At 44.3% G+C, this 18,643-nt stretch overlaps 3 protein-coding genes across 3 annotated transcripts; 1 reads left to right on the plus strand and 2 right to left on the minus strand.

The window, feature by feature from the left end:
• Positions 1 to 1,980: 1,980 nt before the first annotated feature.
• LOC104450611 (serine/arginine repetitive matrix protein 1) lies at positions 1,981 to 6,280 on the minus strand (the record flags this gene model as incomplete). Its single annotated transcript, XM_010065238.3, has 5 exons — positions 1,981 to 2,542; positions 2,780 to 2,848; positions 2,949 to 3,011; positions 3,301 to 3,366; positions 5,915 to 6,280. Coding segments are annotated over 5 exons (786 nt in total), but the record flags the coding sequence as incomplete, so codon positions are not given.
• A 2,435-nt stretch (positions 6,281 to 8,715) lies between these two features.
• Positions 8,716 to 12,997, plus strand: LOC104450612. The gene is given in 6 exon segments (XM_010065241.3): positions 8,716 to 9,015; positions 9,017 to 9,772; positions 10,164 to 10,246; positions 10,780 to 10,891; positions 11,872 to 11,924; positions 12,508 to 12,997. Coding segments are annotated over 6 exon segments (1,362 nt in total). The 5' UTR covers positions 8,716 to 8,804; the 3' UTR covers positions 12,655 to 12,997.
• A 661-nt stretch (positions 12,998 to 13,658) lies between these two features.
• On the minus strand, positions 13,659 to 15,923 carry LOC104450613. Its single transcript, XM_010065242.3, is given in 2 exon segments — positions 13,659 to 15,238; positions 15,241 to 15,923. Coding segments are annotated over 2 exon segments (1,857 nt in total). The 5' UTR covers positions 15,761 to 15,923; the 3' UTR covers positions 13,659 to 13,901.
• Between the last annotated feature and the right edge of the window lie 2,720 nt (positions 15,924 to 18,643).

The following is an 18,643-nucleotide window of genomic DNA, read 5'->3' on the forward strand; positions in this document are numbered from 1 at the left end:
ACCCATGACCTTTTAACTGTTGACCTTACCAGAACTTCCATTTTAGTTAGCAAATGACTTCCCGTCATATTTTCCATTAGTATGTACAATACCTGTACCAATTGTAGTATCAAAATCTTGTTGGAATGTGAACCCCTTTAATAAAACTTTGATAAGACATTTAAAAGAGGAATACACAAAAGTTAAACGAAATGACCTCGATAATGAAAAGGTCTAACAATAAAATCACTTACAGTTTTATTTTTTAATTGATCAATCGTTTTTTATTCATTGATCGACCATTCAAAAAATTGCATAATGAATATCCTATTTTGTATTTAACTTAGTTCGTTTTTCTCCCATTTCTATATTATTCATATTTTAAAGCAGTTAAGGGTAAAAGAGAATTATATTAAAAAAATTGATATGAAAAATATAATTTTACCCTTCAAAAGTCACGTGCACATGTAACGCAAAGAGAAAAAGTCCATAGCAAGATGAAAATTCAATAGGAAGTGTTCGATATTTGAAAATTCACGGGGGGGCATAATTTTATCAAAAAAAAATTTAGGGTATTAAAATCAACTATTAATTGTTATTTTTGCACTTCTGAAAAGATCTATTCCTATATCTCGACAGCAGGAAGGGGGAATGGACCTCTTGCTCAAATAAAAGTTTGAAAAAGAAAAGGTACTAATTAGTAATTACTGGTAAGAGGGGTGGTGGTACATTCAAGTTCTCCGTTCTGAGTTCTGACCGAGGTGCTCAGTTCCGTGATACTGATTGAAGTACCGTCGCGACTAGCGGAGTACTACCGGATCTTCCGCAAGCTGAACTCGCTGTCCCAGCACAGTACGCCACCTCCTGTTTTCCCTCCTCCTCTCTCTCTCTCTCTCTTCAACATCGATATATTTAAGGAAAAAAAAGAAGAAACAACATTTTTCCTTATGTTTTCTCGACTACAAACTTCGAAGAGAAAGAGTTAAGATTTTCGCGGTTCGAAACCCGAAGGAACATATCATTTCGGTCTTATTAGTGCTGACGACTGATGACCCCGGCACTGGAGGCAGTAATTACTGCGACTGATTTGTGATCTGCTTCTTCGCTGCCACGGTCAGGCCTGGCCCACGCCAAATGGCAGCGGATTTGGAATGTGGAGACATCTTCCCTTTTTTCATCATTTTATTTCAATTCGAGTTTCATTCTCCAGAGGATCATCATGATGGGGAGAAGACTGTCCCCTTATATATTCCAAGAGGGAAAAGAAAATAGATTATTTAGATTTTATCGTGGATTGGAAGATTTTCAACCCAGCTACGTCTCTCTCTAGTATTTTTGGGTAAAAGATTCGAACCCAAATGTCACTCCAGATTGATCACTCTTACCATTTTTTTTTTAACAATTGTGATAGCTTCTACTATGAATCTTCAGTTCCGCAGAAAATGATAGCTATTCTCTCTAGCTAGTGGTAGTGGGCAATCATCTCTTTGTGCCATGCCGGTGATATACTTATTGCCCAAATATCAGCACTCGTTGGTTGTAAACCTTTTCTACAAAACTACATAAAAGATTACTTACTTAGGACGCAAATCCGCCGTCTCCCATCATAATCTCATCTGCTATTCCAAAAAAGCGGAATGATGACGCATGGCGCCCCGCTTCAATTTCACCCACATCATATCAAAACACCAAAGTCTCTCTCCCCTCTCTCATCCTGCGCATAGAAAGAAAGCTCCATCCTTGCATCTCAACCGCTCGAGCCACGGCAACCTCCATCCACTTTGGCAGCGGTTATGGCAAACCAAGGTGCGGCGATCGGGCATCGACACGGTTTAGAGAGAGAGAGAGTTATATATATAAGGGTTAGGTGGGACTTTGAATGGATGGGGTGAGATTTAGCATTGAAAGAACACATGTCGTGATCTTAAGATGGAGACGACAGATGGGTTGGGTTCATTATAGGGAATGGCTTATCTGCATCCACTTAATTAGGTAGACATGTGCAATACAACCTCGACACGTCACATAACATCTGCATTACATGAAAGACTCTCGGTTCATACAAAGGCATTGAAAGAAAGAGATCCTTGCAAATCTATTTAAGGATGTAACCTTGGAAAAGATATATGAAAATACGGTAAGGCTAACTAGCTTGGTGATTGCTATAGGTAATTACAACAACTAACGAACTCACGATCCGTCCTACCCTTGCTATTCCACAGCTAAGACTACGAAAATTTAAAAAATCATCAGCCGTGATTTTAACCACTTGGTTAAATGAACTTAATCAGTCAGCTTACTTCAGTAAGAACAACATCATGCCGTGGCTTGACCAACACTCTCAAGCTGCGGCGCACGAAATGCCTGGGCCACCATCTTCTAGTGGCAGATTCAGGTCTGGTAGCTCGAGCCTCTCGGGACTCTTGACCTTCTTTACTTCCGGAATGTTACTGAAACGTTGCTGCTGTTGCGTTGCTACTTTGGTGTGTTCCGAAGGAATACAAGGCGCTTCTACTTGCTCATGTTGCTCAGGAACCACCGCTTGCGGCTGCATGCCCATCTGCTAATTCGAGAAAGAAATAATGGTTTCAGAAAAGGTGCACCATTTTATTCTTTTTTTCCAAATTTAGGGTCACTTAAGATGAAACTTGCTGATCTAACATTGCCTAGAATCACATGCCTTATGGAACAAATGGTTAATTCAGAGACTGAGCGGAAATATAAATTCCGGGTGATAGTTATAATGTATAGACGAAGGAGATGCTATAGGTTTAATCAGATCAAGAGACATGCTCATTACCTTTCTTCTCTTCAAGCTTTGGTTTATGGATCTTGCTTTCTCTAAGTTGAGCCCTAAAGTCGCCAACTCCTGGACAGGGAAAAGAAACACAAATGGCCACGTTCTTTTTTAAAACCAAGCATCTCTTCAAAAGGATGTACACAAAGGCATAAAGTATGAGAAATCGTACATGTCTCAGATTTCTCCTTTCCTTCAACAGCAAGCTTTCCTCTTCTCTGAGTTCAGCCAAGGTCTACAAGCAACCAAAAAACCATTCGACTTAGTAAAGGTGTTCCAAAATTAATTGAATTGCGCACACAAAAAATACCACGCATCGAGAACATTCATGAGCCCATGTGATGCTTCGAGCATACAAATATACAACTTCGAAAACGCCTAGCCAGCTTTTCAAAATGCCACACGGCTATTTTCCCGAACATCGTTATCGTGTCCTTGCTTTTCAAAAGCCTAGGAATTTTCTTGAGCCACACGTTCTAGAGATGGTAGAGCCACCGTCCAACGCGAATTTAATGAAATCATACCTTCTTCTTCCTCGGCCTTTTGCCAGCGACGGTAGTGGACCCTGTATTCGCACTTGCTAAGGACACCTGCACATGAAAAAACAAAATTTTGAATGCCATACCGTGGGGGACTAATTAAAGGGTGGCTCCAACAAATACCAAAAGAAAATTAACTGGATATACAGGGTGAGAGCATATTGCTTTTCGAGGACTCTTCACTCATTCAAATTAAAGTCTGTTCACCCAGTTGCCCCCGAAGCCAAGTCTTTGTGTTCATGAGAGAATGCCGAAGTTCTCAGTACTGTTTTTACGTGGTTTCTTTCTTCCTTTTCGGTATGCAAAGACAAGGAAAGGACGAAAAAGAGAAAGAAAGAGCGGGCGAACTACTTGGAAATTTCTCGCGAGGTTCTTCATCGCTCGGTCACCGTCCAAGTAAGAGACCGCGTGAAAGTCAGAACCTGGTCCGCGCACGGCACCTATAGCGACACTCCCACGTCGTATTTTCACACTTTCGACGCTTCTAGTTTTGAAATTGCCTTTTTCGTCGTGCACTTCTAGATCGAGAAGCCCCAAACTCTCCGTTAGTCTACATATACATCTTAGGGCCCCCGAATGAGTGGGGGAGAAGAAAAGGCCAAGATGGAATCTAAGTTGCAGTCTATGAAGATAAGGCGCGAGGTCGAGTTGGTAATACGGATCACGAAAGAAGTCAAGCCTATGCCATTAATGTGGAGACAAAGCGGTGCCCACCTACATTGCCAACTCCACTGGCCATCCAAACCCCACCTGTCTACATCCATCCTAGTGCTTCCTATTTCAAAACCCATCACCCAAAAGAAAATGACTATCATGTATCATTCGTATAACTTTATAAACCATAAAGCCTAGCCTTATATCGTTGGAAAGTTCAACCCAAAATTATACTGACAGATGGTTGTGCAGGGAGACTTCATGAATATAGGCGGGGATTAGTTGTGGGAAAAGAACAAACATTTGACTGACCAGAATTCAACCTTCTCTGACCCACAAACCAGAACAACTTAAGAGCCTGCCGTTTAAGGTGAGAAAAAGGACAGGCCACATCAGGTTTCTCCAAGACTCGATCGCAAATTCTGTGCACCGAGGTGAGAATATTTACTCAGTCGCAGCCCCAAAATTCAGTTAAAAGAGCAAGCTTCTTTTTCATTTCCCTTTTTGTCGGGACAACTTCCTCTTTGGATGACAGAGCATAAGATAAAGAGAGTTTTACCGGTGGCCACTCTTGCAAAACGACAACAGTTCAGTGACGTATTGTGGACTCGTGAGTCCACATGACACCTTAAACCGCAATCCACCGCACCAAACCCATTTTCCAGCGACCAAACCCTCGCATGATATCTTATCGATTCATATATTTAGCCACATATCTCTTAGAAATGCACTTTTTCGTTATTAGGAAAATATTATAAATTGCTAAAAAGAATTGGCGAAATTTGGTCTAGGTCGACTCGTGAGCTGGGCCGCACCCACCGCATGCTTTATGTTAAATTTCGATATAATTATTTATTAGCATTTTAAGCATCATTGAAAGTAGAAAAAAATTTAAAAAAAAAAAATAATAATTATTGTTCGAAGCACAACTTAGAGAGAGAGACGACCACTGACGATGCCGCAACCCACCAAACTGCTGGCAGACCTAAACACACCACCGGTAATCCCCGCTGCCATATGACCAAACTGCCCTCGGAGGAGTGGGTGGGGTTGACCAAAAGCAGGGCGGTTTTCGTCAAAAGATGGGGATGGGCCTAATCCGCGACCAGCAATGGTTGACCGACACTCGCGACCTGGAGATTGACAATGTCACATGTAGCGCCGCGACGCGCAATGACGAAACTACCCTTCTCGAAGAGGGAGGGGGGCCAATGGTGGGGGGCGTTTTTGGAGTTTTATAGGGAGAGGGAGCGTGACAGGTGGGCGAATAAGTTAATGGGTTTTGGGTATGGAAAGCGGCGATGAAGAAACGTGGAGATTTTGACTCTTTTCCTTCCAGAATTACAATAAGTAAAAAATAAATAAATAAATATATATTATTTTTTTCAACACTATTTTCTGGGAAAATAGTTGGGTTCGCGTGAGAAGGGAAGGTCCATCTCGACGGAGGACGAAGAAGAACGGTTTGACCAGTAAAATTTTCTTGCGAAAGGGGAGGTGAACTGACAGGATACGGCCCGACACGTCATCTATACGTGACTTCTCCTAGTCCAATCGCGAAATAATTATAACTATAATTGCCCCATTTTTATATATTTATTTTTTTATATAGAAAAAAGATGAGGAGATTTGTTTCTATAAGGTTTTAACCAAATTAAATCACCAACGAAGCAAAAGCGAGACAGGCAGAGGCCGAAGATCCACGTACTTGGTTGGTTTCTGTGATGAATATTTCTCTGCAAAAAATCGACCAATTATGTGCAACCTTGTTTCACGGGGAGCATTTCCGACACGAGGAAACCAGCCATATTATCCAATGGGCCATGAGAAAAACGCAAAAAAAAAAAAAGAAAAAAAAGGGGAATGGAACGAAAGAAGAAGGGAAACGACACGGTCTTTGGGAAAAAGAAAAGCGGGCGGAGAGAGAGAGAGAGAGAGAGAGAACCTTAGATCTCGTGGCGCTGTCCAAGGGCGGCGACTCCTCGGACCCATCGGCGCCGCCGCCGCTGGAGGTGGCGCCGCTCCACGAGAGGGGCGTGGTGGGGCTGGCCCGGCTGCGGGGCCCTTCTCCTTCTTCTCCTCCTCCTCCTGCTCCTTCTTCTCGGCCGGGTTCCGGGGGCTGCCTGGTCCGGCGCTGGCGGACGCTCCAGGCGAGCTTCAGGGGCGGCGAGGCGCGGGGGGCGGGGGCTGGGCGTGGCCGAGGCGGACGAGGAGCTCGGCCACCAGGGAGGCGTCGGTCATGGCGAGGTCGACCCACCCCGGGTGGGCGTCGTCGGCACCGCCGGACATGCCTGTTCTTTTCAGGTCGTTGTCACTTTTCTCTCTGCCGGCCGTGCCTACTAGAGAGAGAGAGTTATGGGGGGGTGGAAGTTGTTATGAGAGTGTGGGAAGGGCTGAGAGGGGTGGGGGCTAATGAGGGAAATGATAGCAATAAATGAAAGAAGGAATGAGAGGAGGAGGCTTATATGGTGGTGGAGTTGATGTTGTTTGTTGACAAAACTCGGAAAGGAAAAGGGTCACATTTCCTTTTGAGTTTTTTTCTTTTCTTTTCTTTTGAAGTTTCTGTGCTTGTGCAGGCTTGCGGGTGGGTACATGGAATTGGGATCTTGTTTCCTCTCCCTTTTCTATTCGTTTTCGTTCGCGACGGCTATCGTAGCGTTGGTCCCTCGTGGACGGAGCTGGGACCCCACCAGTCAACCAATGCACTACCATCTTCCTTCCTTTTATTCGTTTTTCCAATTTGCTCATGCGCTGCTTGCCTTTTCGCTTTGATGTCGTCCCCCTTCCCCTTCCTTTCCTATCTAGGGTTTTGCCATATACAGCCGGCTCTGTCGGGACTTTTTTTTTTTGGCCTATCGAAGGTTGGATCGGGTCCAACGAGCTGGACCTTCTTCGTCTTTAGAGTATGTAAAGTTGGGACTCATGATATAACTCGTTAATCTAATTGTATGCATCGGATAAGATATCGATTAAATTTAAATTTAATGCGAGGTCATTTAACAATTGATGGTGTTATGAAAGAATCTAGTTTGCATCGAATGTCTTATGACTCTGGTCACCGCACTTAAGTTCTTCGACCACTGTTTAGATTAAATACGTTTTAGTCATTACATATCGAAATATATGTTGTCAGATCCCCAATCGTGGAGAAAATCGTTTGGAGGGGTGGACATGGTTTAATTGAGTTGGCGCTAGTGCTAATTATATGCTGTCCACCTTCCCAAGTTTAATAGTAGATTAATCAATGGGTGGGCTAATTATATGTGAAAACAAAATATTAATTATTCATGTAAGATGGACCAGACTTGAGCGGGCTAAGCCCAAGAAGGGAATTGCTGGTCTAAACCTATCAATTTATGCTTTTGGCCCGACGGGCCACCAACCCATGAGCACCTTTACTCGATACATGTCGACTATTTAGTTGAAATTTTCAAGAGTTCAAAATTCAATCGAATTCTTGAAAGTATCACGATGCTCAATCTATTTAGCTTGTCGATACCGAACTGATCAGAAAAAACAATAACCAACCTTTTTAATCGAACGCGAATTGGATGGCTGTTACAATTTAGTGTTTTGCATGTCAATTCCGATCCCTTTAACGGGCCGCTCTACAATGTCGCGGGCTAAAGCCGTGGCAATATTTTGGGGCCCTCGATGATCGGTTGGATGAGTGAGATGGCTGTCCATGGTTGATCGAAATCCTCATCGGTCGTTGGAGCATTAGCCGCTTCACGCGCACGGGTGTACCACCAAAGTTTTGTCCCCTTCATTTTAAGCAGCGAATCCATCCTTGAAATGGGCCTCAACGGAGGTTTACGGTTTTCCTCTGTATCACCGCCGCACCGCGCCAACACGCTTTCAGTAAAGCTCCAAGACCCAATTCCTTCGTAAATGCCCTCATCTCCTCCGTTCATTTGTTAAGGATATGTTTGATAACATGTCAAATAATATCTTATCCTATTTTTTTTTGAACATAAAAATAATATAAATCTATTTGATAATTTTTTTTTTTGGGAACAAATTTGTTCTTTGTAATAGATTTGAAATGAAATTAATAAGTAAAAAAAATTACTTCTTTATCCCCGAAATAACTTTAAATTAAGCCTTTTCTTTTTTTTTTCTTTTCCTTTTCTTCTTCTTCTTTTTCTTTTTGGTGATCGCCAGCCTCAACCATAGCCTGAAACCAGCCAAACAAGGGCTGGCAACCTCATGGTGACTGCATGAGACTCTTCCACTGATTAATCTCCAACTAATAGGTTAGAATGCGATTTACGTTAGATCGATTTCAAGGAGGTGCCAAATTATATGTTGAGAAAAAGATAGAAATGCATTAAGACACCTCAGACTTTAAAAGATCGAAGTATCATTAGAGATGTTGACCTAAGTTATTTCACATATGAACACAAATTCAACATAAAATGTGCGATGAGATTTGGATGGGGTGAAAGATTTTATAAATCTAAAAGTTAGGAAACACAAATTGCATTTGAGAATGAAATTATACTGAATTGAAGTTGAATCAAAATGAAATTACGTGAAAAATGTAAAAGCGCATGAATTATAGAAAAAAATATATATAGAAAGGGGTTATTAGGATCTATATCAAAAGAAACGCAAAAAGAAAATAAATGAAAAAAGAACTAAAGCCTTATAAAAATCATAGAAATTTTTTTTTAACGAGTTCGTCAGCAAAGCGAGAAACGAAAAAAATGGAAAAAAGTTTTGGGAAAAATTTTAGCCACCTCCCTTAAACCTCAGCAAGCCTCTTAAGCGTTTCTTCTTCTTTTTCTTCAACCTCCGTCCGTCTAGGGTTCCCTTGGACAACCCTCACTCCCATGGCTCTCCAGCTAAGGAGCAGGCGGAAACCGCTCCCGAGCCCTTCCCTCATTCGCTTCTTCTCCTCCGAAAAGCCAGACCCAGACGCCGAATCGCCTCGACCCAACTTCGCTCCCGGCGACGCCGACTCAAGGCCGCAGCCGTCGGCGGAGCCTCCCTCCCTCTCCAATTACCTGAACAAGGTCAAGGCCAGGCTAAGACAGCAGCAGCAGCAGCAGCATGAACAGGCCCTCTCTCTCGTCCCCGTTCCCCGCCTCGAATGCGCCGAAGGAGGAAATCTTGAAGAACCTCTCCGAGTTCCGTCGCCGGTCCGCGGCGCCGGGTCCCGCGGACTCCAACGCCCGGCCCGTCACTTTCCAGGAGCTGTACAACCGCAATGTGGTAGGGAGGAAAGGGGAGGCTAATCCGGGCGGTGGTCCCGAGGGAGGGCCCGCGAAGCCGGGCGAGAAGGTCTCCATGGAACCGTTCCGCGAGAGCCTGAGGCAGATGCAGTTCAGTCAGAAAACCGGTTCCGACGCCCTCCCGAAGAGGGGGGACCCGATGCCGCTCTCGCGGTTTAGGGATGCTCTGAGGATGAGGCCCGGGCTGGAAGGCTCGGGCTCGGGCTCGGGCTCCAGCACCATGGGTATTGGAGGCGGCGAGAATTTGCCGCTGTCGGTGTTTGGGAAGGAGATGAGGGAGAGGAAGGAAGGGGAAGGGAAGGAGAGCAGCGGCAGGTCCAAAACGGAGTTCTTGAAGTCGTATAGTTATACTGATTTGGGAGCGAAGTTGAAGACGTTGAGGCCGGAGAGCGCGGCGAAAGGTGGAGACGGAAAGGGGTGGTTTTCACTGGGGGAGTTGAACGAGAGGTTGGTGAAGTTGAGGGAGATGGAGGACTCGCAGACTGGAGAGGCCTTTTACAGGGATTTGAGGATAAGTTTGGGCAGAATTAAAAGTTCTGATGATGAGAGGATGAAGAAGACGTCGTGTGAGTGTTTGTATGCATATGACTTTTCATTTGAGAATTGCTTTGGAATCCTAGCAAGGGCTTCGAATTAGATTATATATGAAGATTGGTTTCGGGGTGATAACTTGTCACCTTTTTATGCCTCTTAGTATCTTTATGATGTTTACACATAGTGTTCTTGACTCCAGTCCCAATTCAAAGTTTTGTCGCAAATCAGAGGAAACGAAGCAGAAATTTCTGTAATGTCTGGCAAATTATTTGTCCCGTTAGTCTCTTTGTAATATAGCATGGCTTCCTATCGGAAAGCTTGAGGCTTTCTTCTGATATGGAATGCCATCATTAAACTAGATGACTGACGAATTTGTCTGCATTGAGGAGTGGCCGTAATTCATTGGTTTGATTTATTTTTCAGTCCAGAGACTACATGCATTAGGACAGTTAGGAGGAACTCCAGACTTCATGCTGCAGCCTCCAAAGGAACATTTAGTTGAAAAGGCAAGTGGTGCTTTCTTGTTTCTTTTGAGTCTTCTTCTTTCCGAGATATTGATGTCTTGCCATGTTTAAGTATTAAATTCTGGCAACCTCTACTGACTGTAGCTTCACATTACCTTGGTATGGGCATGCACTAAAGTGCATACCATGCTCTTGACCTAGATTAGTCATCAGTGAACCAAAAAGACTCTGCAGTGCATTTAGATTCATAACACATCTCCATCGTCCTTGAAAAGAAACAAAAATTATTGTGCAAACAATAACTCAAATGCAATGATTGGCCAGCGAATGTGCTGTGATTTACTAGTTATTCACATTATGGACCTGGAATCAATGATTTATTGCGTAATTTTGTTCTTGCGTGACCAAATGATGTTGTTTAACTGAAGGCATGGCCTGCTAAATGCTTTGTTTGCAACTACTCAAATGTGTTGCTATCTGCTTCTTTATACTTGTTTTTGAATCATATTGATGTCTTAAACTTTTAAGTTTTTCGTGAATGATGTCAAAAACTCTAAGATGTGCTGTTATTGCAGTACTTCCATCCAGATAACATGTCTTCTGCAGAAAAACTGAAGATTCAGCTTGCACAAGTGAGGGAGGAGTTTAAAATGTCAGAGTCAGACTGTGGATCTGCACGTGTGCAAGGTTTGCTCTCGAGCAGTAGGCTTTATTAGAATCCGTCTCTTTTTGCACGGCCATAAGTAGCTTAATTAATGCATGCAGTGTTTATAATTTTGTCACATGACTGTTCTGTCTGGCTGGAGGGGATGCTATCTGGACACCAAATTATTTTAACCACTAGAAACTTCATCGGACGCCATATTTCTGTCATAGATTTAAAGCAGTGGTTAAAACTTTGTTTTCCTGTTCAGACTACTCTGAAGTATAACCCAGTTTACTGAATGATGTGACATGTTGTTTAGAGTAGTGGGTTTATCTAAATGTCTTATACAAGACCGCAACCTTATTTCGTAATCCAGAATTAGCATGCCTTCTCTCTATAGTCAGCACTATTTGTTGAGATGCTGAACTTTGTATTCCTTTTTGTTGGAAGTTTCCATCATGGAATCAGGTGATTTCTGGTTTTTTAACAATACGATACTCATTAAAAAGGCCATGCACAGACTGAAACTGTTCAAAATGAATTTTGTGTCTGGCATGGCCTAGGAGAGTTCCGAATAGCAGATAAATCTACGAGGGAGGTTTTGGAGCTCTCAAGCTTGTATTTTGTGAACTCTGTACCCTTTTTAACATGTTTGTGCCTCAAAAGTTTGAACATGACTAGATTGATAAAGATTATCCAGAGTGTCTGACAGATTTGTGAGTGTTATCAGGATTTTTATGTTTTTGACTGTGAGGATTTCTTGATGAAAATGGAGAGGACATGGTGATTAACAAGTCTGCATTATAAAGTGGATGCCTAAACTTATATGCCTGAACCAACTCTCTCTCTCTCTCTCTCTCTCTCTCTCTCTCTCTTTCTCTTTCTCTCTCTCTGCACGTAATCTCATGATTTTGAAATGGCATTACTTAAGCACTAGCTTCTGCTTCTCCCCTCTTCGCCTGTCGGGGGATCTCTTGTTCTTCATTTGGAAATAGATTCACTTCTCATTGAACTATTGCAGTGGCGCAGCTGACGACAAAGATAAAGCATTTAGCTCAAGCCTTACACAAAAAGGTGAGAACACATCAGTATGGTTGGAACGGTGTAAATCACTCTATTAGATAATGGTGACAGGTCATGATGGAGTACTTAGATCATTTCTGGCTTCCCCGAATGTTGTCTTGAAATTTTTTATTTGACCTACAGGCGATTCTCTAGTTTGTCTTATTCAGAGATTTCTGCAGCTTGCTGCAAGAGCTGAGTGCTGCATTTTTCTTCATTGTCATTGCCTGTCAATCGTGTCACAATTTTTTAATGCCTTTTCCTGGAGGAAAATCTTGGATTAATGCTTAAAGGTCTCATTTTCATGCTCTTGTCAAAACAAAATTGCAATACTTATCCACGTCACGTTGCTTGAGGAAGAAAGTAAAATGCATAAGTACATCTTTTTACTCTTAGTGAATTGAAGTAAGCTAGTGACTGTCGCAAGTGTTATGTTTGGACAATGTTTAATTGTCGGTGTAATTTGATGCATCCTAGGATTCTGACTAATGTTCAGCGCATCCTTTTTTGTTTTTCCCGAGATACAATGCATTTGTTCTTCTCTATAATTTTTACGAGGTGTGATCTGATGATCTATGGAACTGTGATTTGGCAGGATAAGCATTCTCGAAAGGGGCTTCAAGCAATGGTGCAGCGAAGGAAGACGCTCTTGAAGTATTTGCGAAGGACAGACTGGGATTCATACTGCCTGGTTCTCTCTAAGCTTGGTCTGCGTGACAACCCAGATTACAAGCATGCATGAATGCAAGGAAGCAAACCAAGCCCCTTTCTTCTTCAGCGTATCGAATGAAACTCAGGGATTCTAGTGCATCAGAGGCTTGTGCTGTTTTTTTAATGGGTCGGGGCAATGTAGCTGGCATTCTTGGTTCTCATGGGTATGGGCAATGTAGCCAGCATTCTTCTTTCTTTCGGCCTGAACCAGACTTGTCCAAATGGGACATGCATTCTTAACATTGTGCAATGATATTGCTCGGCCACAGGATAGATGGTCAAGATGTAATCTTTAGGGAATTTGCCCAAACTTGTTTTGATATTTGGGAGAATAAATTGCCAAGATGATGGATGAATTGGTTTTGCAAGTTGAACCATGGTCTTTTCCATTTGATTGCTTGCCCGCAGCACTGATGAGGTTCAAATCCTTAAAGAACTATAAATCGAAAAAGGCCAAATGTCATAAAGGCCGTATAATATTTCAATGTCGACACCAGCCTTAATATATCACCATCATTATGAAGATTTCTTTATAATTTGTGAAATGGATACAAATGAGGAGAGCCCTTATATATACAAGCAGAAGCAGACGTAAATCTCTAGAGATTGCACCTCCCCAACTATTCAACTATCCGGATTTATTTCAAGAATGTACAATTTACAGTATATTCTAGAGGATTTATTTCAAGAATGTACAATTTACAGTATATTCTAGAATACTTGAGAAACGCTCATTACTAAATTAGTCACCGTCCTTCATTCACAGCTTCCACTGTCCTGCGTTCACAGCTTCCTTGGGCCGACATCCAAGTAGTGTGAAGAAATCAAAAACTCTTCGCCTCATTCGAGCGAATGTAACCTGTAACTCTTTTCTCTGGTTTCAGGCTCCGAATCGAAACTCTAGAAGCACATTGAATTGTAGATTATTGACTATGCACAATGTCCTTGGCAAAGGGACATTGAAAAAATCTAGAACTGCAATCAGTGTAACCTTTAAGCTTAAGGCTCGTTAACAAATGGTCGACACAGAAAACATTAACTGAAACTCAGCTGGAGAAATCAAAGGTTGACTAATAGATTATTGAATATGTACAATTGTCATCGACAAATTATCAAGTAACCACAAACAATCTACAGACAATTTCACGTCCTATAGAAATGAGGTCCGCAGCATCGCATCAAAAGAAGCCACAACAGCACGAATCCGCCGCAGAAAAGGAAACGGGCATCATCATTTTCTCAGACAAACTTACATCCTCGATCGTCCCTCTGAAGTCGCTAATCACAAACGAGACAGCCATGTTGCAAGAAGAGTTCCCTCAGGCTCTCGGATAGAGTGGATCCGCAAGGTAGGACTATCCTCCTCAACGATCGCCTCTTGAACACCATCTCAGCTAGGACCACGATGTCGACATTCAAATTGTAGCGCGTCAGATTTATCTCCCTCAACGTCTTGCAATGGCTCACCACCTCCTTTACCCCTACAGTCGACAGATTCAAACAGTTGGATAAGTCAAGGCGCTTGAGATGACAACTACTCTTTCCGATCGCCCCCAGTTGCTGGTCGTTCAGGGCTGACCCTTCTGCTCGCAAGACCTCCAACCTCGGGAGTTCAAAGTCGACGCGTAGATTCTCCGTGTTTCTACAATGATTGATCTCCAAATGCTTGATTTCAGGGCAGCTCTTCAGCACGCCTGTGATGCCGTCCCCGGTTATCTCCGCACAATAGCCCACATTGAGATACTGCAACCCGGGGCACACGCATGCGATCTTCTTGAGGCATTCGTCGGTCAAATTCACATTACGGGAGATGTTAAGAGACCTCACTCGATAATTCGCTGCGATATCAGATTCATTAGCATTGTCCTTCTTTAGGTTTGTCTTCTCCATCTTGATTTCCTTCAGCAAGGGACACCGTCTCGCGAGGCTATACAATGTCGCAGTCGTGAGCTTCGAGCAGAAACTGACATTAACCGAGGTCAGTCCGGGAAGAAACTCGCCAATCGCCGCCATGTAGTGATCCGTGAGGAAAGTTACCGCCTCGAAATCCAAGACCTCGATGCCCCCGTGCTTCTGCACGATCTCCGAAATGCCGTCGAACGTAAACCCCGACGCATGCGAAAGAACGAGGCTTTTCAACGGAATGTTCGCGTCGGCGACGGACGTCAGCAGCCCATCCGAGACGAACGAGCGGGAGAAATCCAGGTTACTCAATCCCCTGGCGTAGCCGAACGAATCGACCAGCTCCGCGAACAGAATCGTCGGCCCAATTACGTTCACGGACAGGGAGACCAGGTCGGGCCTGTTCTTGATCAACCGAGCGATGCCGCTCTGGGTGATAAAGCTACAATCCCTAAACCCGATTTCCCTCAGAGAGGGGCAATTCACCGACAGCGCGATGAGGGACTGATCGGAGACGAACTGATTACCCGAGACGTCGATCCGCGACAGCCGCCTCAGCCTCTGCGACAGGGCCGAGACGCCGCGGTCCGTGACCCCATCCGAAGCGCTCACCTCCGGATAGCTGATGTCGAGCTCCTCGAGCAACGGGAAGAAGCCGGCGATGGAGACCAGGTCGTTATCCTGCAGGAGCATGACCTTGGACAGCACCAGGACCTTCAAAGCCCCGAACTTGGACCCCACCTCCCGCAGCCCGTCGAGGCGGAGGCGCGGCTGGTTGGAGAGGTCGAGGCGCTCGAGGGGCAGCTCCGGGAACCGCGCGATCTGGAGGAGGACGTCGTAGGGGTCGCCGCGGAAGGGGCTGAGGTCGACGGACCTGAGGGATCGGAAGCGGGAGAGGAGGGAGGGAGGTGGGGGACCAGCTGGTTGGGGACGGCGAGGGAGGTGCGGAGGCCGTGGGCGATGGAGAGGAACTGTCTGCAGACGGCGGAGACGGGCTCGAGGTCGGCCTCGGATTCGAGGTAGGCGAAGACCTTCCCCCAGCAGTCCCCCGGCAGCTCCCGGCGCTCCGCCGACCCGTCCGACATCGCCGGATTAGTTTCTTCCGAGTCGAGCCCGACAGGATCGGATGGGATCGAGACGGATGCTGCTGCGACACGGTGAAGAGCGACGGCCCAGCAGCAGCAGTCCCGCGGCAGCTCCCGGCAGGCCCGGCACTCCGCCGACCGGTCCGACATCGCCGGATGAATTTCTTCCGAGCCAAGCCCGACAGGATCGGACGGGAGCGAGCCGGATGCTGCTGCGACACGGTGAAGAGCGACGGCGACGGCGGTCGTGGCGGTGGTCTTCTATACTAGGACGGAGATGCCACGTGGATAGGGCCGGACCCACGGGGAGCGCCTCGTGGGCCCGCCTTGTCTTGGGGTGCTTTTGCCCCTCCCCCTTTTCCGTGTGTTCGAATTTTGAAAACGGGAGGCGGCCGGACGGTGTTGTGAATGGGCCGATTTTGGGGTCTGGGCCGAAACGAAAACGGGCGGAGGCTGTTCTCCTCTAGGCCGGCGACACGATTTTTTCATGGGACTAGAAATTCCGATTATGGGCCCAAGGTTCAATTGCCCTTTCTAATGGAAGGTGACCGCAAAATCCCGAACTTGTCATCTCATCAAGTTGGTTTGAGATGATGATGAACCACCGAAACATCACTTGGCTTCCCGAAACACGGCGGGAAGTTCCGGCACCGGCGAATGCAACTTTCTCGAGCTCCACAATCGCTTGGTTGCAACGGGATCCGGAGCTGTCGGTATTTCAGGAGGCTCAAATATTTTGCGTCGTTGATGAATCTATATGCACGTTGTTGATGAATTTGTATGCACGTATCTATCTTGTCGGTAACCCTCTTTATAGTAGCCAAAAATTACATGTGCGACACACCACTTCATCGTTTTACATGTGCATGCAATTTGGTCACCTCGAAAATGCTCTCTATCCTCTTCTAGATGTGAAAGTTGGTGGTATGAAATTGTGAGAAAATTGGTGATATGAAACCGTGAGAATCTTGGTGGACACAAGTGCATGTCTGGGCATCTCTAAAGTGCCTTTGTGGAGAAATTTGGACAACGGCTCTTTACCAAAACCGTGCCATTGTCAAAAATTTGATGCTAAAGTAAAAGTAATATAATAATTCTAACTCCGTGACCCCGCTTTACCTTAATTGTTATCGGAACAAACGACAAGTTATGCTTTAGGATAAGGGGGCTCTTGGATGCCTTTTTCTTTTTCTTTTTTTTAATATAGTGTTTGGGTCATATTCGGAGCTAATTTCCGCACTTCATTTTATCAGTAACTAAAATCGAGACAATTACATAGTATTAAAAGAAAATTCAATAACGTGTCAGTGTAAAATAAAACAATTCTATACAAAGTACAAACACACATGAATACGACGAATTTGCGCACATAAATAGGACAATTAATCAAAAGAGATCATGTGGAACTAAACTCCAAAAATAAATCAACTCCTTTGAAAGAAAAAGGAGAAACATCCCCCACATTAGATTTGTCTTTTATGCCATTTTTGGGCGATCCTTGCAATACAGTTACCAAAATCCGTACGTTTTGATTCAGCTGGTGGCGCAGATCCTTCCAGAGTCGCCCAATTTCACATGGCAAATATCAATTCTAAGATATCTCGCCTCCTACGCAGACTTTGGAAGCTAACCCTGATTAACCTGGAAATTATTGATTAAAGCAATATGATTCTTTTTCACCTGGTAATATCGGAACCCAAATCGTGATCATCACATTTCTCTCCAGACGCAAAATCCCTGCCACCCCCATCAACTCGGCTAGTTCATTTCTTGAATTTAGAATTATCCTAAGCCTCAATGCACACGTTTCTCGTCTTGAATTTTGACCCGTCATCTCTTGCATATAGTTGGACATTGACTATGATACGGACGTAACTAGTAAGTTGGTTCGTCAATTAGTAGGTCCGTATCAAAATCAAGCCCGGGAATCTTCGAGACCTTCTTTAAACAAACCCCGAGGGGGAGAAAATAAACAAAGATGCATGAAGGTACAAGTGCTGACAAGCCATAGGACGTTCCAGGAATCAAGGTTGTTCTTTCACTGGTGAAGACAAAGATAGGAGAACCGCAAGAACAAGGAAGTACACGCAAGACCCGGATTGGTTCATACATTTTCGACCGGATCACATGCGCAGCATTGCCACCGAATTCATACCTATGGGACAGCCCCGATTATTTTATAGTTCTTGGCCAGTGCAAGACACATCACCCGCCAGCCGATATGTGTTGAATTCGAGATAGGAACGGGTTGACAAATGGGGCTTTGTCATTTGTAATTTTTTTTTTTTTTTGTATTGACTTGGAACCGTAACGAAAGCGACGCATCTAGGATGGGGCTCCTCCCCACTTGCCAAGTTTGCAGATTTTTACCTCTTCTTCTCGCTGATTTTTTTACTGGGTTGGTTTGGGTTCTGGTTTGAAGTGAAACCAGATGTAATGAGATCCTGGAAATGGTGGGGTCGCCACTTGCGAATAGTTTGGCTTGCTCCCGCTTCTAGTTGCGTGCCTGAATCATTGGGTGTCATCTTTTCTTCATGCATCAATGAAAAAGTTCACATGACTGCTGTGAAAGAGAGAGAGAGAGAGAGAGAGAGAGAGAGCTGTCAGCTGTGAATGTGTATGGGGTGATTGCAAACAAATGGCTAATGCAACAGCTGTGTTTCGAAAGACAAAAAGACTGATAATGAAAATCACAGGTGAGTAGGTCAGCCCTTTGAGTTTCAGACTCTCTCTCTCTCTCTCCATCTCTCAGTTGCAATACTACATATAAATAAAGATATTTGGTAAACAGATAAATGGGTATATGATTAAACATGATCAAATGCCAACAAATTCCCATTTGATGAAGCTTCGATCTGTCCTATCATATATGATTAAAGAGAGTCCCCTACTTTTAATGGACAAATTGGAATGCACTCGTTTTCTTTTTCTTGTTCCTTTTTTTTTGGTAACTATTGTGGTCACTAGCATCACTCAATATTTGCAGTTGCATCAAGCGCTTTGCGGGAGTAGCCTCCTTCACACATGCAATTT

This window comes from Eucalyptus grandis, chromosome 6, assembly GCF_016545825.1.
Source record: "Eucalyptus grandis isolate ANBG69807.140 chromosome 6, ASM1654582v1, whole genome shotgun sequence".
NCBI classification, from domain to species: Eukaryota; Viridiplantae; Streptophyta; class Magnoliopsida; order Myrtales; family Myrtaceae; genus Eucalyptus; species Eucalyptus grandis.